The 25,000-nt window shown below is 37.0% G+C and overlaps 1 protein-coding gene across 5 annotated transcripts in view; it reads left to right on the top strand.

Moving 5' to 3' along the window:
* The window catches only part of POU6F2 (POU class 6 homeobox 2), a 318,916-nt gene that overhangs the window by 123,788 nt on the left and 170,128 nt on the right, over positions 1 to 25,000 (top strand). For all 5 annotated transcript variants that reach the window (XM_072924039.1, XM_072924038.1, XM_072924037.1 and 2 more), the window contains exons 3-4: positions 12,680 to 12,771; positions 13,706 to 13,934. In XM_072924039.1, coding sequence (XP_072780140.1) covers positions 12,680 to 12,771; positions 13,706 to 13,934 — 321 coding nt within the window. The remainder of the gene's footprint in view (positions 1 to 12,679; positions 12,772 to 13,705; positions 13,935 to 25,000) is intronic.

The following is a 25,000-nucleotide window of genomic DNA, read 5'->3' as shown; positions in this document are numbered from 1 at the left end:
GATGGTGGCCTAATATTTTGGGGAGCTATCCCTCAAAAGCCTGATGCAGAAATATCAATGCCTACTAAAATCAGCAAGCACTGACTGGCATGCTGCTAGAGGAATTCGCATTCACCATATTGTTCTCCATCTGACTTTTAAGTCTGCTGCTTGTGGCTTAGGAGAACTATTTGTGCTGCTTAATCCCTTGCCTGGCACTTGCAGCTGCAGAGCAGCACTGCAACACTCTCCTGCTTAGTCTACTGGTATTTCAGAACAGCCAAACTGCTAAAGCTATTGCTAAAGTGTCCCAGCATGGAAGTATAGGTAAGGACTGTTCTGTGTGACCCCAGCTGCAGTGCAGGCTCTCCTGAGAACACACAGCATTCCTGCTTGCAGACAAATGTGATAACCTCCAGCCCTAGCATATGACACAACACAACCATTATGCCATTCTGAAAGATCAGGACACATGCACTATCATATAACCCGGTGCTTAAGATCTCAAACTTCGTAAAAGTCAGAATACTTTAAGGAAACCTTTAATACAAAACAGCAGGCCTGTATCTTATTGCCACAATTTGTCTCAGCATTGCTATATGACATCAAATGAAACTTATGGAGAAGGAAGTAACTGCCATGAAAGGAATTTTCATGCAGTTCATAATAGATATCACTTGGTATTGACTATCTACTTGCAGCTGTGCAGCTGCCAAGCCGGGTTTTTCAATACCAAACAAAACTGTGTAAACTAAAAGAAAATATTTAAATTCTTATTGAAGAAGGCTTGAGAAGTCTTGCAAAGTCTTGCAACCTCTGTGAGTGCTATCCACAGGGGTGTCTTACCCAGAAGGATAAAGAAGTGTCATTAGTGCTTCATGCACAGGTTTATTTCAATAGACTGCTCACATGTGTAGGTTAACAAAGAGTAGGAATGTATTGCTACTCTCTGCTGTTTTGGGCAAACCTTGTCTGTGGTCATTTGAAAAAAAAAAAAGGATTCAGAGGATGCTGTTGTACAACATGCACTTCCTGTGTTTCTCTACAGGCAATCTATACATTGCTGGAGCCACAGAGAAAGGGTTTGCATTTGTCCTGCATTCAGTGCTTCACAGAAATCTCATCCAGAAGCCAAATTAAGAGTTAGGATATATTTCAGCAGTGAACCAAGAGAGCATCATCAGACCAGGAAAATTTTTGTTGATAACAGAGCATGTGCTCAGCTAGCTAAGGAGAATGAAAGAAAAAGATATTTTATCTTTAAGTAAGCCTGTGGGTGTGCATTAAGGACTTAACTCAATTTGAAAAATGCTGCCCAAATTTGTTTCTACTGTGCATAAAGTGTTTCTAAGCTTCAGATGAGCCATTATATTTATCCAGCATGACATCTGTTAAAATATTTTTGAATAAGGAGCCTGTATGGAGCATGCATAATAAGATAGCTTTTGTGAGCATGTTTGTATTCCTGATAGATGAGAATGGCTCATTTGGAGCCCTCCCAATTTTACACTGTTTAGGAGGTATGCTAGATCCCAGATGAAAACACACAAGAAAATGTAATTAGTGGAACAAAATTTAGTGCATTTGCCTTACGGCTACTTTTTGCATTGCAGCAGTTTTGCTGTTAATTTTCCTTCTTCTTCGAGGTATTAAAAACAAGGGATTTTTGAGCTGGGGACCTTATCACATTACAAAATCAAGCCTTGTTTCCCAGTCCTTTCATATAATTTTTTCCTTCAAAGAAAGAAAACCAATCTGCTTTTCATTAAGAAAATAAAATAACCAGACTCATAAACCTTGACCTTGGCTTGTAATCTGGCAGAACTCAGCTAACAGAATCACTGACTGAAATAGAATGGACAACTTTCTTGAGTAAAGATTTGTAGAATTGTACTTCTGGTTCACCAAGTTTCTGGCCAAAGCAAATTTTACAGCCAAGTTATAAAGATTTGAAAAATGTGAAGCATAATGGAAATGCTGACACAATCTTAACCACACAGGCATAAACAGCTCAGTGGTATAATCTGGCAGTTTTGAAAATGGTTATATGATAATGTAATTCAGGCCTGGAGAACTTTTAGCTAAATGTATCAATGTGAACCAAATTTACTTAGACATTAATAGAATCATTCACATTCAAAATCTATAGTATTCTGACGTATAGATCAAGACAGTTTCTTTCTCCCTGATTTATATCAGTGGGACATATGTTACAGTACACAATAAATAGGATGAGTATCAAATCACTAAGGAGGTGTTTTTTCAGTCTTTCAATCACTTTTTACTAAACAGTATCACAAGAGCTATATCCTTCAGAGTGCTAATATGTAACTAGAACAAACAGAGAACATAGGAAAGGTGGAGAATAGTTAGATATATAAGCAAGAAAAAGTGAGTTATTGATTTTATTGACTGGTTTGTTAACTTCTGACATTGCAATAAAACCTTATTTATTTGTATACAGAAGACTCAATTACATAGATACATATTATTTAAACAACTGGGTTATTTACAGGAGAATTGCAGTTTCATAAATAATATAGACCTGCATTTCTCAAGCTGATGTTCATCCTTTGTTACCACTTAGGGAGTTGTGGTATTCACAAATGCTCTTTAGAGGAAAGTCATTAGAATAATGTTAAGTAAAACCCCTGCTATTGTAACAATACATGTCCAAGGTACACATTAGCACATACAAGCTGTGTTCTTCACAATGACTGGAATACAAATCATCGCATCCTGCTTTCTATGACTAGAGGAAGCAGCATGCTGGCAAACTTGCCACTCCAATTGACATGTTCCTTTGGTCCAGGATTTCTCTGTGCTCTGACAGCCCAATGACACTCTGCACATGGGGATGAGGAGAGCTGGTGAAGGTCCTACAGGAAATGGTTGGGCATGAGCCTAAGTCTTCCTTTTGCCAGATTAACACCTGATTTTTTTTTCCTTTATGACAGCTGTAAGGAACAGACAGTGGACGTGTTGGCTATTTCAAACCAGCCCTGGCTATCTTCATAAGACAGCTTCTCTGGGCAGAGAAGCAACACAGCTGTGTTAGAGAAACACACACTTTGCACTTGTAGAGCACCATGTGAGCATAACTGTATGTCTTCCACACCAAGGCTGGCTTCTGCTTGCTTATTTGGGAGTATGGTCTAAGAAGTTAGAATCTGTTTGTCTATATGTACGTTTAAATGTAATCTTTATATTTTGTAAATATATCTAGGTTCTTCTGAAGGGCTGGGTAAGTCTGAGTCAGTTGCCAGAGTTCTTACAGAATAGTTTCTTTAAAATATTCTTACAGAATATTTTCTTTAAAAGCATTTTTAGAAGGAATCCATGATTGCTTTTTGTCTAACTCCAAATTATGTATAGTAGGCATGTACATGTAGTCTGAGATCTGACCTAATCCTCAAAGTAAGTAATATGACAAATGGGAGCTGATGCTGGTTTTGCGTTGTTGTGTAATGGAGTTAGAGTAATGACAGGACAATAATATAATAGAATTCTGCAAAGACCTCACTTGACTTTAAGTTGAAGTAAAATCATGGAAATGAGGAGGACAATAAAATAATGCTTTGCAAAAAGGATAAAAAAATAGTGTTACCCAAGTCTATTAGTGTCATAACACACTATGAATGCACTTAAATTAATAACATCTTTTACCAGTAGTTATTTTTCAGTTACTGTAATGCTGAAAAAATAAACAGAACAATAATATAAAAAATGAAAGTGAGGTAGGAAACTGATTTTTTAAAATTATGTATCTATATTTAGAGAGGCATACGAATATATATATGAAGACAAGTATTCTTGTGGATTAGAAACATTTTATTCCATAAAATTTAATCCTGTTAGGATGTGTTGCAGTGCCCTATTTGGAGCAAGTTTTTTGCCACTTGCTACTTTGGCAAAGTTTTGTCGTATGGCTTCATTTTGCTTTTTTGCTTCACCATGGCATGCTGTCACAAAGAGGACTTGCCATGACAAGACAGTTCTAACCAAAAGATATATGCTTCTTACATATAAAGCTTTTTTAACCAGTGCTACATTCTCAAACCTTTCCTAGGAAATTAATCCAACACGTTTATAATCCAGTGGGAGTTTGACTCACATAAAGGCAAGATAAACATGTTACAGGAACAGGGTCCAAAGGTTTGTAATCCACTTGGTTATTTCTATGGAGATCTATTTTGCGGTATTTTCAGTGTAGAAAAGACTATTTTAGTGGCTTCTGCAGAGGGGTTTATTATCACTGACTGGCAAATAGCTCCTCAAAACCAGACATTATGATGATGGCTGCTAGTCTTTTTGCTACCTTTTGTATTTTTAGCTTTTGATCTGTGGAGGAGGGAAGGATTGAAGGGGTGGGAAGGGGTACAAAACAAAAGCTCTTGGTGTATGGTGTAAACTTGGTTTAGTGATGGTAAGGCTTGACATACTTTGCAAGACCTGGTTGTAAGACTGAATGATCTTTAAATACACAGATATAAAGTGTCAAAAGTACCTGGCAAAATTGTAAACAGCCACTACAACCGATTTCAGACAATAATAAAGAAAAGGAAGTTAATTCAGTTCAGGATTTATGAGATCTGGAGGCATGCATACCATAAGTTTCTACAGACAACAGTTCCAGACAACAGTTTCATTTGAAATAATGCCTCACCGTGCTGAGCCACATCATGAGAACTTGCTGCAGATATCAAATGGCATCACTTGCTTTTGAAAGGCTGTTGTATTTTTGTTTTGCTATATTGCATTTCCCAGCTGTAGCTGGGACTTTTTGAAGATACGTGTGCAGCTACATAGATTTATAAAGAAGACTAACCAGTTTTGTGATGTAGCTGGATCTAGGACTGTGACTTCTCCTGCATGCAGAGTTGCTGCCACTATTAAGGTTTCCTCCTGGATCTCAACTGGACTTCTACACTTGGCCACTCTGTGGGATGGCTCTTTCAAGAATCTCAATAAAGTCTGTACAGCTGAACAATCTGTAATGAGGCACTTGATGGAGCTGCCCCACAGGGCTGTGCAAAGACCACAGCAGAGAGTGTAAAATTGTTAAAGACACTGCAGGGATGAAACTAGTGAACTCAGTGGCAATGGTGATAAACCACTATTGCTTTATCATACTTGCTGGTGAGATTGCCCTAGTAGAAGTTAACATATATTATGGGGTGCACTTTGCAGAACAGTGACTCTCCTTTGAGGTGCTTTTACTGCCTGGCTTTCAGTAGGCTGTAGTGCCAGCAGCCAAGCACATATTAAGTAACTGTGCAGGATTCCTCAGGAAAACAGAAATATATATCATTATAAGATATCTTTATAGCCTGGTTTATTTGGGGGAAGGGTACAAAAGTCAGGTAGGGAGGGTGAGTGTTGTCAAGTTGGGCTTTTGATGGAAAGCTTGCCATCTTCTTTATTAGGAACAAAACAAATATGCATAGGCAAACACAGTAAAAATCCTTAAGAAATCTAAGATAGCAATAAAGATGGCAAACTGTAACAGTTGTTCCAAAATAGATGTTCTTTAATGTGCTCATTCTTTGACATTTAGTAAACTTCCAGGGATGGAAAGAAAGGAAAGTTTAGTTGCTGCCCAACATGAAATAATAATGCATTCAACTGTCCATCTTCTGGTAAGTCACCTTTATTATCACTGCATTTACCAGCACTAGCAGCAACCAGTGAGTATGAAATGTTGTATGAATTCAGAGACTGGTAGGGTCTTTGTGGGCCTAATATTTGTGCTAATGCATACAGTATAAAAGGAATTAGAACTCTCAATATGAAGGGTCCAACTCATAAAAAATGTATGTACCACTAACAAGGGATTTTTATGCGCTGTACTTAGTGGGTGAAGAAAAGTAGAATGAGTCTATTCTGAATAAAGAACATACTTTTGCAATTATATCCCTTCACCTTTTCTGCAGTAGCAACACTTCTTTTCTCACATGAGGTATTTGAAGTAGAAGAATATTCATATAGGCACCAGTAAGAAAAAAAATCACATATGGTAAAGAGAAAAAGGAAAAGATGAGACAATGGAAGAGGAGAAAAAATAAAGTTGGGAAAGAAGAAAATTTAAGGCCCTTGAGAGAATTAAGATTTCGAGTTATTTGTGATTTTGTGCCTTGGTATGCTTGATTTTTTTAAGGTGGTAATTATAACTTGTGGTTGCCCAGAAGCAGTCCTCTGTAACATGAATCACTTTAATAGTCTGATTTTCATTATAAGAAGTCATGGAGTTTTAATCCTAATCCAGAGGGATGCACGTGCATAAATACAAACCAAGCTCTTTGCATAGGGATAATGAGGACAGTGATTTCAGCTACTACTGCATGTGCCTTGTGGGAGAAGATCCTTTAGGAGGAAATAACTCCAGGGACCAGGCAAAGACAGTATTCTATACTCTGCTGGCAGAGTGACTTTGATCTCTCCAGATGATTTTAGTAGCTTTGCAGTAGCAACTGCGAGGCAATTTCAGATAAGTATAAAACTGTGGTGTTTTACTTACTTAAGTACTGAATGATACACTCAGTAAAGCAAATCTGCTCTATTCATACTGCTGTCTAATTCAATGCATTTTCAATGCAGGATTTTTAGCTCTTCTGTATAGGATATTGCATTGATATATATGTCAATATGGCAAATCAATATACCATTCCCTTATCACACCACAAGCATTTTCAAAGGTAAACTAGAAGGGCTTTGTACATAGGTAGGAGAAAATGAGGAATGAGATCTATGTACGTTGACACAATCTGACATTGTAGAAGATGTGCACAGCATTTGTATGTGGTGCTGAAATGATTGAACAGTAAAATCATAGCATCAACATTGCAATTTTATTAGGTTTCAGAGTTAACAAGTGCTAGTAGTAATTCTGCACACATCTAGAATTCTACACACTTGTCTGAGTCTCTTTTTGAGGGTGAAATTACCACCTAAAAATAAAAAATTAAAATCTGAAGTACAGGTCAGCAGAAAAAGATTAATTGCTTAATCATCTGTGTGATAACCTGATACCTAGGGAAATTTTATACAATCCAAAGGCTGAATTTTGTTGCCACATTTTGGTCATGGACTGGAAAAAGACAACTGTCTAACAAATTAAATATGGAAGGTCTAAGCCTAAATTCGTATCTTTTAGTAGGACAATCATTCTTCTAATATAATTTATGAGATTGATTTTCTTTGCTGAGGTAGCAGGAATATCTCCTCTGATAACCATAGGAAAATACCAATGTAAAATGTAATTAGAATAAAATCTCCATTTTCTCTCCTGCAAGTATTGTAAAATTTAGGTGTGTTTGTGAAATTGTGTGTAACAAACTGATTACTAAGGTTTTATAATGTCGTACTTTGTGCATGCTTCCTCCTAACATGTCCAAACTCTGATGCAACAGGAAAATGAAAATAGTGAAATTAAGAGCCAAAATGTGGTGGTTTGTGGCAGAATGAAGAGGGAATGTTATATTTTTTTTCATTATCAGTTGAATCTTTTTCTTTAGGTTATTAAATTTTGTTCAGCAAGATTGCTCTTGGTATAACTGCTGAGAGTTAAGGTTTTCATTTAGTGAAGAGCTGAGATACTTTAATCAGAGATGATGGACTTTCACACACCATACCTTATAATTTTAATTATATTAGTTGGTCTATTTAATTTCCTTAAAAAGTTGGTTTTATCTCTTGATTATGATCTAAATGCAGCAATGTTTTACTCAGGTTGTTTAGTTTATTATTTTTTTAGTTTTAAAATGTAAAACTTTTTTCTCACTGGCAGTATTTTTACTTTAATGATTTAATTCTCAAAGCTGTATGTTTAATGTGAGCTGTCTCAGTGAGTAAGAAAAAAGTCTACTTTTGATTTCTTATTGTTATGGTTACTGAGAGATAAATACAAGTAATTTAATGTCGCATTGTTGAACTAGCTAAAGATTAATAACAACTGTTGCTTGAAATGTGTTCTTTTATTAATTTTAATGTATTTGAAATATTTTCTTATATCTCAGAAGGATTTATATATTCTTTTGATCACTGAAAATCTAGTATTATTTAATTTGATCCAGCTCATTTTTCAAAGCATTGAGTTCTAAGGAGAAGTGGTCCAGCATATCCCTGGTTTTGATACAAATGTGAGACATATTGAATTGATTCATGGAGAGCATGAGGAAGTTGTTCATATCCAGGTCATTTGCTGAGATTAGTCCTATGCTTTGGTATGAGCATTGGCTTTGAGTGAGCTTTGGTGCAGAGTTTGAGAAGAGATGCCGGGGTGCATCATGCCTTTGAGCAGGCACAGGCACACACGTGCAGAAGGGCCAGGGTAGAGCTGGACGTACAAGTTTAATGCACTCCATCCTGTGATGCTGTTCCATACCATTTTTCAGTCAGCTGCAGGTTCCTTGCAAGCATCAGAGACCAGGTGAGACAAGGGCAGCTGGAACGGGCATTGCATCCAAGTGAGGATGCTGGGAAGCATGTGCAGGTTCACCTTGTCAGAACTGCTGTACCCCTGGAGCAGCCAAGCAGTCGCAGAGCAGTTTTGTGTTTTGACCCATGCCTTCCTGGACAGCGGATCTAGAGCTGAGGAGATCAGCTAAATTGTGCTTATTTGAGAATCTGCATTGGAGTCTCTTTTACCTGTTAGTTGTAAAGTGGGGCACTGGAGCATTCTCACTTTCACAGGGCGCTGGGAGACACTAAGAACTGAGTTACCTGTTGTGTTGATGAAAATGTGTAAGAAACAAAATGGAAGCAAACTATGGAAAACCTTTTATAACCAGTACATTTACAGCTGTAATTTTGTATGAAGCTTGGTGGCCTTGAGATGTGGATTTTTTTTTCTTCTGATGTTTCGCTTGTTGTTTTCTCTTTTCTAAATCAGATATTGTGCAACATGGTTTTTCACTAGGTTTGTGGATTTTTTTTTCTCATTTTGATAAGGGGAGAAGAAGGTTGCCTTTGTTTTACTTAGCTTTATTTAAAATAATGTTTTATTTTAAGAAGGCTATTTTACAATGTTTACAGTGTGCTTCAATTTTTTATTGTGTCATGCCCTTCCAGTCCCTTGGTGAGATGAGAGGTATGTATTATATAATTTATAATTAATTTATGATGAATCACATATGATGAATACTCCTTATTAAATATTAAAGCCTTGTCTACAGTCGTGGCAGTACTATGGCAATGGCACTCCTGCCTGTTCATATGGTACTATTGAGCAAACTCATTGACTTAGGCTGTGTTGTCAGGTCTCAGTTATTATAAGAGCCCTGCCTAGGCAAACAATGTTAAGGAGAATTGGCTCTCCTTTCAGAGTAGTAGCCCTGCTACTGCCTTCCCCCTTCCCCTTGTGTACCAGCAGCCTGGGGTTGTAATGAGGGTAGAATTTCTGCAAAACATAGTTGCAAACAGAGATGGTGCTGCTGGTTTTTCCCCAGCTCCATAGGGGTTGTTATAAGAGCTGGTTCCTTGCTGACAGACCCCTCACTGACAGAAGGCTGAGCGGAGTTGGAGACTAACCTAACAGGAGGTAACAGGAGGCCTGGATCAGACAAGTGGAAAATCTAAGCTAGATTTTGACAGTCCATTTTTATTAGTGAGGACTGGAATTTGGACAAAGGAATAATTTACCTGCAGAGGTCGTTACAGCATCTGGAATTAACCAACTCCCAAATAAACTCAGTAAAACAGCAGCGAGAAACAGTGGTAGGGGATTGTGTGCTGCCAGTTTAGGGCAGTTGTTCTCAGTGAAGGCATTTCTCCAAATTCATAGCAATGAATATCTGAAGCAGAAATAGTAGAGAAATCAGAAATACACAGAGCTCCCTGACTCCTCTGAAATCAGGGGAATCCCCCCAGTCAGAAATATAAGACAGAAAAGAAAAAGTAGACTTCTAGCAATGTTTTGTACTCTGCCTTGCCTTTTTCAGTGTTGACCTATGTGTGTCAGTGAATGCAGCGTACAGCAAGGAAAAAATGCTGTCACAGTGTGATGCAACAGACCTTAATCCTGAAATTCTTGCTTCACTGTATCTAGTGCCAGCCCAGCAGGCAGATTTTCTTGTACGTTTTCTTGACTCTTAAGTGTCTGTTATAGCAGGTAGATTAGAAGGGGCAGGAGAGATCTGAAAATTTCAGTCAGAGAATACAGGATTGATAATTTCATATAGGATGCCATATAAGACCACATTAAAGTGTGTACTGTTTTCCTGAAATGATTGTATCCTATGGGAACTGAATTATGAGCAGCAGGCAGAGCATTTGAGCACTGAAATAAAAAAAACCCAAAACAATCGTCTGTGGTGAGTAACTGTGTGACAGTAATGTAATCCTATGTGATTCTACCTAATACAATGAAAAAGGAAAGCAGTCCTATATAAGCATCTTGGTGGCTCGGTGGTCTGATATAACCATCTTGTTACATAAAGATTGAGTGATCAAATATTGAAAAATCCTTACAGTACAGGTAACGGAAATCAGTGGTTCTTTGGATGGACACCATGGAAAAAAGAATACTAAAACACAGGCATATTACTTCAGAACTTCTTATATATATTTTGAGAGTTCAAGGTATAAAAATTGCAATAAAATCTATTTCTAAGGACTTTGGTTTTGTTCTTTTCCCAAAGATTTCATTGGATGATTTGATGTCATTTGATATGACAGATTATCAGGACCTTGTTTTAATATTGATTAAATCACACACATAGACAAAACTCACAGCCCTTAAAATGACATAAACAAAATTGACTTATAAGATTTGATCTTAATGGGAAGTGATATCTTCATTGGTACTGAGCCTTGGATCTATCATCACTTTACACATACAGCTGTGAAGATTAATAAAAAAATTGTAACAGTATGTGGAAATTACCAAAGGAAAAATTATGTTTAGCAACATAGCACTTTATTTTGTATAGGAGGAAATAATACTGGGGAAACCCTGTTTTTTTTTTTTTGTCTTAGGGGTGGCATCAGCACTAGAATTATTAGGCATTTGAAAGAAACAGTTTTCACTGACACTCATGTATCTGGTTACATTTTTCTCTTTTCATTTAACTTGAATGAATAAATTGTAAATAAAAAATTTAGTGACTGTGTCCCTTTTTGCATGTTACTAGGCAATTGTTGAAATCCTCACTGGTTATAGTAGTCAGCTTATTCTCATTATTAAATGACAATGGTCATTAAAATGGCAAACATATTTCTGTAGAATTCACTTTATAAAATGTCAGCAAGTTTGTATGTTTTTATAAGTTCCAAATCAGATATTTCAATAGACCTTTTGTAAGTATTCCCAGAGCAATGTCCATTTCTGAATTTTTGAGAGCACACAAAGATATTACAAATTAATCAGATTTTCAGATTTCTGCATAATAAGTCCACACATTTATTGTTTAATCCAATTCTAAAATGCTGTTATGATTGACAGCTTTCTGTAGAGATGGAAGTCAATTGAATAATATGTAGCAGTCAATTTTATTTGAACCTTAATGCGGTGAAGGTGGTTTTTTTTCCACATTTCCATTATTTATAAGTTGTTCTCCTTGGGGAATATATAAAAGAATTTGTTTTAAATGAGCTGATAATACCCTCTTTAAAATTTATGACAGAATTGTATCCTTTTTCCTTGCAGCACAAGGGTGTGCCAAGAAACTGTTTCTGAATTATCTTGCTATTCATAGGACAAACATTAGAAAAGAGCATCTTGTTAAGATTTACTTGGAATGGAATTTCAACCACTCATCAGAAGAAAAAACAAACAAACCAGAAGATATCATACCAATCAGGAAACCTGATGCCATTGCCAGGATTTTCTTTATAAGAGACCACAGTACTCTTGCAGCTACATTTGATACTTGCTGTCATTCTCACAACCTCAAAAATCAATGTGGGCCTGATCATCATCACTGAAAACTTCCTTCACCCATAGGAAATGGAGGATTGGGATGTAGTTTTGAAAACATCTTGCTACTTTATTACAACTGATAGGATGTTTTTATTTTTCTTCTTCCCTTTCAAATCTGTATCGCAGATTTCAGCAAAATTTAGCAGGCTGGACTGTGTTTTGTGCTTAGCAAGTCATTAGTGCCCAGCATATAGTACAATTTTTGGATATTGATCTTCTCAACAAATGCTGGAAATCCTTGGTTTTGCAGAATTTTGCTAATCCTCCACATGCAATTTAAAAAACAAGCTGTCATATGGAAGCATACCAGTTTTCATAGTGCCTTTTTATTGCACATAGTAGAGCCTTTGCTTCCTCAGTAGCTGACAAAAGAAAATATTTTATTAAGATATAAAGTAGATGTGACCTGATTGTTTTTCAGATAATTTTTACTTTCAGTTGCAATAGCTAATGCTCACCTAACCGTAAAAAAATGCAGTTCCTACACACACGGAGTGCTCATGTGCTGTATGTAAATTGATGTATAATGCAACTCACATTAGCTGGGTTGATGATAGCTTCAGTTTCACTGCTGTCAGATTTCTGTAACTCTTTGAATGAGCTGGTTGGTCTGAATGAATGTTAGCATAATTTATGTGGCTGATAAGCGATTTGAGTGCTTGAGTTATTGATAAAGCACTTTAACGTATCATTTTCAGCTTCATGTTATGTGACATCAGAGTAGAAGGTAATGTGGCAGTCCCCGGGTTTGATATTAAAGTCAATCTGTTCTTTGGATTTCAGAGGCCAGAGGAAACACCGTGCTTCCTGATACAAGCCCAGCAGACCAGCACCAACCCAGTCAGTCCCATCCTGCATTTCCTGTTGGTCCTCAGGTCAGTATCTTTCCTTTCACCTAATCGAGATGTTCAATTTGATGAACAATAAATAACTGTGATCATCTTTGATGTGTGTAATGTAGAAAATGTGAATCTCTTTGGCTGCATTCAGTGGTACAAAAAGGGAGCATGTATGTATCATGTATATTTTAAAAGTCTAGTTTGGCAGGATTAGATTTTGTATGTTTTTCTAAAATAAAACCTAAGGAGTTTTACATATTTAGGAAGTTAGAATATTTTAATTTATTATGTAAATTACTCACAAAATTAATATAATAATTTAATACAAAAAATCTTGTTCAATTTTAATGTAGAATTATTGTCTCTGACCGTTATGTCTGTCACACAGAGCTCCTGTATTAGCAAAGGTATTTCATTATCTTTTATGCCAGATATTTATTTTCTTTAGAGCAAAGTGCAGTAGTATTACACTTTATAAGATTTTAAAATATTTCCCATCTCATTTCATGATTTTATCCAAATTCAGCTATACTCTAAAAAGATACTCAATGTTCTTCTACTTCCCATGACAGTTGTGGTCCACAAAGCTTCTGGCAGTTGTCACTAGTGTTTTCTGCTATTATCAATCAGTATATAACCAGGAATTTTTGGGAAATGTTGGCATTTAGGTACCTGTAGACTAAGTTGAGTTATGTCTTCTTTCGCTTATATATTATCTTTTGTGTATGTGTAATGAATTTTCCAGTCTAGATTCAGCTGGGATTGCTACTATGCTGTTTGACTGAGGCTTACAGCTTCAGACTGTCATATTTGTCAAAATTTTCTGTATTGGTGAAAATGTATGCTTTAAGATACTGGAAGCAGTGCATGTCTGTAATGGAACATGAAAAGATCTCAAGCCAGAAGGTTGAAAGTGTGGAATACTGAGCTATATACACTGAAATAGGTTTGTTTCTGTGGTTTCTTACAGCCACTACTGACAGCCCAACAGTTAGCCTCAGCAGTAGCAGGGGTGATGCCAGGAGGCACTCCAGCCTTGAATCAGCCAATCCTTATTCCTTTCAACATGGCTGGGCAGCTGGGGGGCCAACAAGGACTCGTCCTAACTCTACCTACAGCAAATCTCACCAACATCCAAGGACTGGTAGCAGCAGCTGCAGCAGGAGGCATCATGACTTTACCATTGCAAAATCTACAAGGTAAGTCATGTTCATAATTTTTCTAACAGGTTCTTTCACATGTTTTATGCCATTCTTTCTTTAAACTGAGTGATCTCTTTTTCAAATGAAATGTTATTCTCCATGAATATTGAAAAGTAACACCTGGATTGCTTTTGAATGCTTGACAGATACTTAAGGGCTATTTGCCTTTTTATAGAAACATGTTGGAGGCTGGGTCTTACATTCTGTGGGTCAGTAATGCAAACCACTTGAATGACTCGTTAGGTTATTCTGTCATCAGTGATCAGTGTTCAACACACAGACCACTTGGAGATTTCAAATGAGAGAATAACAGAATCATAGAATATCAAGGGTTTGGAACAAACTTTAAGATCATCTAGTCCCAACCCCACCTGCCATGGGCAGAGACACCTCCCCATAGACCGGGCTGCTCAATGTCTTACCCAGCCTGTCAAGGTTGGGGCATCCCCAGCCTCCCCTGGGCAACTTCTACTGTCTTATCACCCCCAAGTGAAAACATTCTTCCTAGTATCTAACCTAAATCTTCCCTCATTCAACTTCTACCTATTACTCCTTGTCCTGTCACTACGGTTCCTGATGAGGAATCTCTCTTCGGCTTTCTTGTAGAAACCCTTCAGATAGTGGAAATTTGCCATAAGGTCTCCATGTGATCTTCTCCAGGCTGAGCAGCCCCCACTTTCTCAGTCTGTGTTCATAAGGGAGGTGCTGCAGTCCTCATAGAAACTTCATGGTCCTCCCCCTGGACTTGCTCCAACAGTTTAATGTGTGTCTTATGTTGGGGACACCACAACTGTGCACACTCCAGGTGGGATCACATGTGAGCAGAATCATCTCCTTTGACCTGCTGGCCATGCTCCTTGTGATGCAGCCCAGGGTTCAATTGTCTTTCTGGGCTGTGAGCACACACAGCCGGTTTGTGTGGAGTTTTTCATCACCTGTCGACCCCAAGTCTTTCTTACCAGGGCTGCTCTCAATCACTTCTCTGCCCAACCCATTGGTGTGTCTGGGGTTGCAGTGACCCAGGTGTAGGACCTTGCACTTTGCTTTGCTGAACTTAAGGTTTGCTTCAGCCCACATCTCAAGCCTGTCAAGGTCCCTCTGGATGCCATTATCCCTTCCCTCCAAGCAAGTTGACTGCAACACGCAACTTGTTTCGCTGCTGCTGATTAAAGCAGCTATATGAATAGAGGCAACTAAAAATACAGTATTGCATGAAGATAACTTTTATAAAATTTACAATAAAATCAGAGTTTTCTCATCTGTCATCCATGCCCCAGATATGTTTTTGTTCTTGCTGTAGGAGGTCTGCTTTATCAATAAGATTCTGTCATCCTCCTTCAAGTTGTTGAGAGAGTTGCATGACTCCAAAGTAACTAGGAAAAAGTTAATCTCTCTGTGTATCCTCTCTATTGTCTGAGCTGTACCATGCTTGCACTGGTTCTACCCTGAGGGATCTACTACATTTTCCCTGTGGTCTAAAATCAGACTGAAAGCAGTTCTATAAGATCCCTTTTTTCCCCTGTTCAATCCGTGTGTCTAACACTGTTAGGAACAGTACTCAGTCCAAGTATATATGAGATAAAATACAGATGTATTTATTTACTATTCCTAACTATGTTGATACTTCTCAGAATGCAGTTGCTGCTGAATAGAATGGAACAAAATACAGCAAGACAAGTGTTAGCCAATATCTTACAACAGAATTGTATAATTTTAATGGACAAGGACAATAAAGGAAGTGATAGTCCAGTGTGAAAGTGATAAAGGTGTGAGCAAGAAGTGTAAAAGAAAGCTTTAACTGGTTCAATTTTTTTATTTATTTATTGCTACTTCTTTCTAATGTAAATGGTACGAAATATTTTCCACCAACAAAATGGTAATTTTTTTAAATTAATCCTCTACACTGTGCTCTAAATACCTTTTAGTCATCAAACTCTGGTGGCTGCTGATTACCAGATGCATTATTTGAAGCACCAGATCCTACAGGTTTTCAAACAGAGAAAACAAAGAGACAGCTCTTGTGTTGAACAAACTCCCTTACAAAGCACATGCATAGTACTCTCACCTGTTGGGAGCAACTACTTGCCTTTACCTTGTGCATGTTTTAAAGTTTAATGTCAACAGACCTCTCTTATCATAGCTGTAAATGGTTTTCACTTTAATGTTTAAAATAATGTCTCTCTCATACCATTAAGCTGCACCAAAGAACCTGTCATTCATAAATGATAGATGAAAAGGACACACTAATGCACAAATTTTACTTGTTTAAAATTTGAGAGTGCATGTAAAGTAGGAATGGGAGATTAAAAAAATAATGCAAGAACAGGAGCGGGTAAAAGCAGATATAACAAAGTGAAGGGGAAGTAGCTTTTTAGCGTAGGTGGATGATGAAATCTTAATGAAGAAACAGGCATTATAAAAATGTATCCTTCCACTCTGGAGTGCTCCAGGTTAGAGTTGCTGGGTGTGTAGTATTATAAATAAACATAAACTTGTGCAGTTCTTACGTCATTTATTCACCCCGTGTTGCAAAGCTGGAGGGTAGGGATTAAGCCAGGCAACCTTTGCTCTTTAGTTTAGCCATGGATGTCTAATTGCTAGCTAAAAGATGTAACTTTGCTGCCAAATAAATTTTGCAAGCAACGACCTTAGGAGATGAAAAGGTTTCCTTTATAATCTTTACAGATAGATAGAAGCCTGGGATCAAATAGGGACTTACAGGAGCAGCAGGTTCAGTTCCCTGTCTATGAACACAATCACACCTTCCATAATGTATCTGAATGGAACAAATCTCATGAATTTAGTTAGTTGTGTTACTGTTTGTTGTCTTCCCTACTCTTCCTTCCTGATCTTCTAAGCAAGTGCTACTGTCTGCCCTCAGTTTTTGAAAGTGAAACTGTTACACAAGGCAGCAAAGTAACCTGGTCAAGATAGCTCCTACCATCCTGAATCAGAGCTGAAAACTCCCATTGCTTGCTCTGTAGCCCACTGTCCAGTGCATGCATGAGTGAAGATAGGAATTAGGTGAGAGTGTTACGTGGTATCATCAGTTCCATTGACTGACTTCTGATCCCTGGTTCTGGTTGGTTTTTTTGGGTTTTTTTGTTTGTTTGTTTTTGTTTTGGTTGGGGTTTTTTGTTGTTTTTTGTTGGTTTTTTGTTTGGTTGGGTTTTTTTTTTGGTTTTTTTTTTTTTTTTTTTTTGGTGGTTGGTGGTTGGTTGAAAATAATCATAGAATGTGTGTTCTGTTTTGTAGCCATTTTTATAGGTATACTCATAAAAGACCATGCTTGAACACAGTTTGGTAATTCCTGCTCTTTTGGCAAAGTCAGACCATAATCATCAGCTTCTGTCTCTTAACCTCACTGTAGCATGGCCAACTTAGATAATGGGAGGACATGTTTTCATGCTGTTTTCCAACCTGTCTTAATACACCTGTTGTCACATCTGCTGTCCCTGAATTTTCAGTGAGGTCAAGCATAGATATCCACAGCTCTTGTGAGCTGGGTCTTCTACTGTCTTTCTTCTCTTGTAAGTAAACTTCTAAAAATCTTCATGGCAAACTACCCCAGCTAGGCAACTCAAAAGATACCCTTAAACTTTTTGAATAATGTATGAATTCAAAAAAGGTCTGATCTGACAGAGTACTTGAATTTATACTGAATGTTGATCAAGGGAGTAATGCCACTATATTTTTTGTGCTCCACATACATGTTTAAATGATTTTCTTCTCAGGAGCTTTCAGATCTGGTTCAGGGTGATAAGTATAAGACCTCAGAGTGTCTAGATAAAATAATGAAAATTCTTGGTTTTGAAAAGAGAAAAGAGTACTCAATGATAGGAATCACAGAGGAGATGCATTAAGTAAATAAAATGAGAAACAAGAGTTTATTTTAAAATAGAGCAATTAATGATTGCTCACATGGTATAACTTAGTGATGTTGCCTATTCTTCACTTGCCAGTTACCTATAAAAATATTTTTTCTCCAAATGTGTTTGTGCTAACTTTTTCAGTTGCTATGTTTCCTGATCCACCAATAAGTTGATAGGAATTTCATTGCTGTAAGTAAAAAGAGGTTTAGACCAAACCTCTTCCAAAATGTCTTTTCTTTTTCTTCTTCTTCTTCTACATACTTGATTATTTTCTGTTCTTTGCAGCCTGGCATTTGCCATATACGCTGCTATACTGTATCTGTTCCCTGAACAAATACATCAAATATAGGCGAACAGAAGAAACAGAGGTGAATGTGTAAATTCTTGCTGTGAAACTTAGGAAAATATGTTCTCCCTGTCTTCAAGTAAGCAAATTTCATATGGACAACTAATATGCAAATAATACAATTCACTGAGATGGAAGAGGGTGGCAGAATAAAAGTATCTACCTTAGTGTAAATAGAAATCCCTGAACATAACACCTGTGGAATTTTGAGTTTCCAACAACAGTTCTTTGAAGAAAACAGTAAAATCAGCAACAATAACTTTTTAGTGTAATCCACTGCAAGTGCTGAATATAAAAGTTTAGAAACTATTCATGAAAGATATCATCCCAAGAAACTTACACACCTGTTTTCCACTCATCATTTCTTAGAAATATAGGTGGAATATATCCATGCTTTCCTAAAATTTTTCAGGTGTCACAGTAACATCTGTGACATTGTGAGAAGGGAAAAAGTGAGGCAGGTACTCCACAGGAGAGTGTGTTTCCCGTCTTCTGCTCTTAGTTTGTTGCTTCTTAGCCTGTCTTTATTGACCTAATGCAGAAAGTATTCTGATAGCTTCCCTCCTAATCATCCAAACTGGTGTTTGTAAGTAGTCATCTTCCTGCCTTCAGGAAACTTCTCTATGGGCTGAGCAGTTTCAGTTTTTGCATCTCTTTTGCCAGGTCAGATTTCTTTCAGTTATGGGAGGACTATGTTCTTTTTTTAAAATTTAGTTATCCTTCTCAAGAGACTCTCCAAGTGAGTAGCAGTTGCTTAATCTCAGAGTATTCAGTAATGCCTGGGAGCTGATATTCATGAAAAGACATTCTCTCCTTAAGCCCATCTGATTTTTATGTCTCAGTGTAATATTTATGTGTAGCTGAACAACAAACCTTTTGGGTGAGGGAGCTGAGTTTTTTCTGACTTGTTTTCTTTATGTTATTTTAACCCTGTGAATTTCCTGTTGACATAACTGAAAAATGGGAAGGTATTCCAGTCCTGGGGAGCTGGTAACCACTGTCCTCTCTTTTTAGTCTCTTTTCCATGACAACCAATGAAGTTTTACCTAAAAAATTAACATAGTTTAGCTATTCTTTTAGTGTAGCATATGTGATTGAAATTAGAAAATGACAGTGTGCTGGTTTTGCATCATGGAAAAGATGTTTTGGGAGAGACTGTTGGTAGTTTCCTCCATGTCTGAAAACCAGGTTGGCTTTGGGAATTGACAGTCTATTGAACCACCGGAAAGCCATGCATGCTGTAAGCGTGTTTCAAAAAAACACATGTTAAAGAGGAAATAAACTGCTTTGCCATTCTCCTAATCTGATCTCACAACAAGAAATGAGTAAGTACATTCTAATGAGTACACTAGTGATTGACCAACACTAAACCCACCACAGACAGTGTTTGTCAGCTCACTGCTGAGTGCTCATTCACCATGGATAACAGTCTGGGAGTCTCTCTGCAAAGGGCTGGTCCAAATGTATTTTATCACATAGCAATGGCACACCAGTGTTTTAGATATATATGCCAATATGGAGAGAGAGTGGATGGAACCTTGAAAGAAATCAACAAGCTGGAGACTGTAGCCTCATGGCACTGAAACTTGGTGCATTTTATTTCCACTACCCATTGTACTGCTCCATAAGTGGATGTCAATAATTTATTTACAAGTCAAACTTTCTCAGTCTTGAGTCATGAAAGAAATGAGAACAAACTATCTCTCTAAATCACTAGTGAAAGGCTTCAGTGCTGAAAGGAAGTCTTGCATAGCTGAAAATGTGAAATCATTAAATTACATTATTTAAACAGCAGCAGATCATATTTTAGCAGCAATACAATGGAAGGGGAAATGTATTAAACACCTTGAGAGATAAGAGGCAGCCATTAAAATGCACTGATATGGGTTACAGTTGACACAGATAATGGTAAAAAATAAGAAGGCTTTTTTTTATATGGAGACCAGTCAAAAAAAAATGTTAGGAAAAGACAATAGTAACAAAAATAAAAAATTCTATTGTTTACCTTTATTAGGTCTTGTTTCCACTGAACAGAGATTTGTATTATTAATTGTACAGCAGATAAAGTAAACATGCTCTGTCTCCATTCCTTCATGTACACACACCTTAAAAATCAGAAATCAGAGAGAGATGAAAAACAAAAAAGAGATAGAAAAGAAGTAAACTACAAGCCGCAATTTCTTACAGATCTAGAGTCCAAATTCCAGTTTCTTAGAACATTTTTCCCTTTTAACTAAAGTGATGCAGTCCCTATTCATTTGTATTCCCCTTCAAGTAACATGAAATAGCTTTCAGAGTCTACAGAAAGGCAGTGTTTCACTTATGTATTTTAATGAGCACCAATGTCAGTAATAATCAAAATGATGTTTCACTTAGAGGAATAGTTTATTCCCAGGTACTTTTGCAGTGTACTAACATAACTAGAACAAGAATGACAAGAACCAAGAAGTGCTGCACTCATAGCAATTTCTGTGAAGCCCTCAAACCAAATATACCTCATCTCTCACTGTATAAATGCTACACAAAATGTAGTCACTGTGAAGGGCTCACTTACACAAAAGAAGGGGATAGCCAACCCTCAAGACAAACCTCCCTAGCTCAGTACATGGAAAGAAATAAGACAAATATGAGCATCCATAAGGACACCGTGGCATGCAGAGAGTGTCTATGGATTAGCAGCTGCTACAGCAGGTTTCCTCAGGCTATCAGCTGTATCCCATCCAAACTGTTGTAGGATAACTGAACTAATATGCAGAGATCCCTGAAGATGGGATGATTTGTCTCTGCTGGATCTCCCAGGAAATGTACTTTTTTAGAAGGCCAAGTATTTACTTTTGGAAGAAAGGGCAAAATCTGCTTTTCTGACGGTACTATAGCAAGAATCTTACTAGGTTGTTTGTTTATTTGTTTGGGTTTTTTCCTCATAATACAAGGCTTCTTCTGTACAAATGCATTGGCCCCATGTTAATTGTTCATCTTATTCAGTGTCAAATTGCCTTCAGAAAGCGAATGTGAAAGGTTCAAGTCTTTATTAGTTACTAGTTGTTTATTGATCAGTCCCAGAGTGTTAGCTATTTGTTGTCTGGTTTCTCTGCCCCATAAGTTAAAAGCCTACCACTTGAGGCATTAAAATGCAGTAGTCTTAAGGCCTGTGTGCTCCACTGTTGACCTTCACCCAAAACAGACCACAGACATGCCTTTTTTTTTGGCTACTGATGGTTATGGAACATTGGTGAGAAGTAATGATGTGATATAGATCAAATTCTGAAATCAAAGTGTTTGCACCTACTTAAACATTGCAGGCCAAGTACTGACAATGTCTAACTTTCCAGACTTTTATGTGAAGAAGCAGATGGGAAAGATGGAAGTAGTCTGCACCTCCCCAACCTCCTTGAAGTTTTCACCAAAAACCCATTGGTTAATTATCCTTTGGCAGGCATGACCACTAAGCTAGGAGTTGTGGAGTGATTGGTATGCAAGACCTGATCATTCTGGGGAATGTACACCTTTACTGAGCCCTGACTCAGACTGATACTACTCCTGGCAAGAATATTCTGTGTGCAGGATTATAAATGAAATTTCCATCAACCAGAACATGGGTGCATTTTAATGCTGAGTTTAAAGTATATCTTTGCACCTGTTTTGAGAAGCCTTTAATCTTCTTCTTGAATTTAGACTGTGACAATTTAAATTAATGTAGAGAAAGCTCTTTCCAATAATGTGAAGCACTCAATTTACTGTAATCCTACAAAAGCCAAGAAATTTCAAAAGCTAGTGAAAAACCTAGCTAGTGTTTGTCACTGTGTTCTTCACCTCTGCATTTTTGCATGTGCTACATGCAGTAGTGAACCACATGCAAATAGTCTAGATCACATCAAAACAGATGGCCACATCTATATGCACATAGGATTCTTATGCTAGTCCAAGACTCTCTACTTCAATAGAGAGAGATGTAGAAAGATTACCACGATGGATTTGCAGCCTTCACTCCTAATTTCCTTGCCTTAGTGGATTTAAGTCAGCCATTTATAGTATTTGTGGTTTAATTTCCTTTGTTTTTCCATGGTATTTGTATTAATAAAATCACTATGATTCATGTTTTAAAAACTCCCTGGACACAGATTTGTGTTCCTGATTCACCAGTGAGATTCTAATCAAGGACATATATATTTAGGGACTCATAAAAACAACAAAGTCTTTATTGACCAGCTGGGTAGTGTGAATTTTGAATGCATGGAACATACAAATTGAATGCCTGAGAACCAATTTTTTAAAATTAAATTCCTTAAAATGAAATGTCTATGTGGTTCTGTACCACAGAACCATACACTTCCTCTTTATGGAGACCTCCTATTCTTTTTTGTCATGGAAAGTTCTGAAGGTATTTTCTCACTTTCTCATTAAAATCTTAAAGTTTATGCATCTTTAAACTTTTTTTTTTTTTTTTTGGGGAAAAAATCTGTCTGCCACTGAGATGGCCTCATAAATGGGAAGAGAATCTACTGATAACATCAGAAATTATAAAAATGAAACTTCCTCTGTTTTTTCATGCCTAGACCTCCATGCAATTTAATGTCCTTTGGGTAGAAGGTTGTGTTCATGGAAATCTTCAGGCCTCCATTTCATTTTCCTGAAGCTGCCTTTATTCCTTGAATATTCCATCTTTGCAGGCTTGTTACTCTGGCAGATGTAGCAGATAGCACAGATCTGAGACCTGTATTCTTACTCTGCACTTTGGCCCAGGTGTTCCATATGATGGAGGACAAGTCATGCACATTTTTTGCAAGTGTTCCCACCTGTAAACAAATGTGTCGACAGCAGCTGTACTTTCCTACAAAGTTGCTTAAATCACTACTGTTAGATGTCTGGAGTTCCTCATACACAGCTAGATATAAATGTCCTTAACTCCTAAATCTTATTCTGGTCCATAGATATAGAAGACTTTAAGCTCTTTTTTCTGTAGCTGTAAAAGTAAGGCAAATTTTCCTTATTTTTTGGACCTAAAGTAATGTTTTCCAGCTCATAGAAGGACTGGAGTTTTTCACCCAGGCCAATAAGTTCCAGCACCATACAGGCTCTTAGATGATAGCCTGCTATAGTTTTTTGTTTGTTTGTTTGCTTTTAGCATAAATACTGCTTTTAAACTTAATCATGTGTAGATTTGACATTTCTTAGAGACTCTTTTTTCACTTATTTGTGTTTTAATATGATAAATTATACTATGTTAAAAATAAATCTTAATCATAAAGAATAGAATAAATAAATCCCAATTATTTATTCTGTTCAAATAAATGGTGATACTTCAGATTTACAGTGTCATTTCCTTTCTGTTTCTCAGATCCCATTTCAGTCTCTTGTGTCTTTCTTCATCCAGAACTGGCTCTGTCCATCCTTTATGTTTCAGCTTGTTTTTTTAAGCTATTCACAACCCAGATATTCCTGAATGTATTCTGTGCTGTGTAGCTGATTTCCTATCGCATCAGCAGTAATAACTGAAGAAGAGGTGATAAAACTGTTGTAATTTTACTGTTATATTGGGCCCCTGTGTTTTAGAAGATGTAGTCGTAAGAGGACATGAATCCTGTCTAAAAAGCCAAGAAATTATAGTAGAACATTTTGAGGAAATTCACTTATTGGCACCTTGAAAGCTGTTTTCTTATTTTTAAAAGGCTAAAACCTCTCAAGAACAAATTTTGAACCTGTTTTCTGAAAACTGTTAAGTCTAACATCTGAACAGAGCAATCACTTCCAGATTCTCTGTTCAAGATTCTAGCTTTTCTGTTCCCAAAGTAGTGTTTGTGAGTTGTAAAAGAAGAATGTGGTTCCCCCCATGCCCTCTTCCTCATTTCCTTTAAAAAATATTCACTTCCCCAACTCCACACCTTTGATTTTACTGGTAACCAAATCAGTTCTTTGCATATTTGTTTTACTCTGCTTTAGCAAGTGTGGTTGTTCATGTTGCATTTAATCTGAGTACCTTGGCCGGTTGTAAACAAAATTAAAAACATATACTATTTTCTCAGTTTCTCAAAATAATATAATTGGTTCTAACTATAAGGCTTATTAAGTGTATCTTTATACATTTTTGTTCCCATGAGTGCCATTATTTTAATATTTTTAGTAGTATTTATATATATTCAATGTTCAGCATCAGATAATTTGAGTTTCCTGTGTTTGAAAGATAACTCACAAGGGAGAAAATTGTATTAAATAAATAATACAGATAAATTTTATACTCCCATATATTTCAAAGCTAATGCAGCTAACTTTCAGTGGAATGGTAACATAAGACACAGTGCTATAATATGATTGATTTGTTTTGACAGCAGCCAAATAATTGAGAGTGAAAGGTGTCAGCACAGATGAAATATTGTGTAAGCCACATTCAGAAGGCAACCCCGGCAGCAATAGCAACTGGAGTTTTATTTCCTTTGATATCGCACTGTTACTCACTTCCAGTTTATTATAAAACCATGAAAGGTATGCAACTTTACGTGTGATGGAGGCTTTTATGGAAAGGATAGAAACAAAAGTTTGTCAGGTACTTGAGCAATAGGTACTGAAAATGGGATTTATGGTGGATACAATATACAAAGATAAATTATCTTAATCTTTCTCATTAGTTTTCTTTTTTATTTTAAACACTTTTTGCAGGCTACTGCTTATCTGGCATTTTAGCTCTAGTTTGGATTCCCTCCAGAGCAACCAGTCTATGGATTGCCTGGCGGGGAATTGCTGCAAAAACAGTGCTGCAATTACCCTCCCCAGCAGTGAAACTTAGTTTTAGTTCACCTTTTTGCACAGAAAACTATACAACTATGCATTTTCTGGATACCTGAGACAGG

The sequence above is a fragment of the Taeniopygia guttata genome, chromosome 2 (assembly GCF_048771995.1).
Source record: "Taeniopygia guttata chromosome 2, bTaeGut7.mat, whole genome shotgun sequence".
NCBI classification, from domain to species: Eukaryota; Metazoa; Chordata; class Aves; order Passeriformes; family Estrildidae; genus Taeniopygia; species Taeniopygia guttata.
This window is presented reverse-complemented; position numbering and strand designations above follow the sequence as displayed.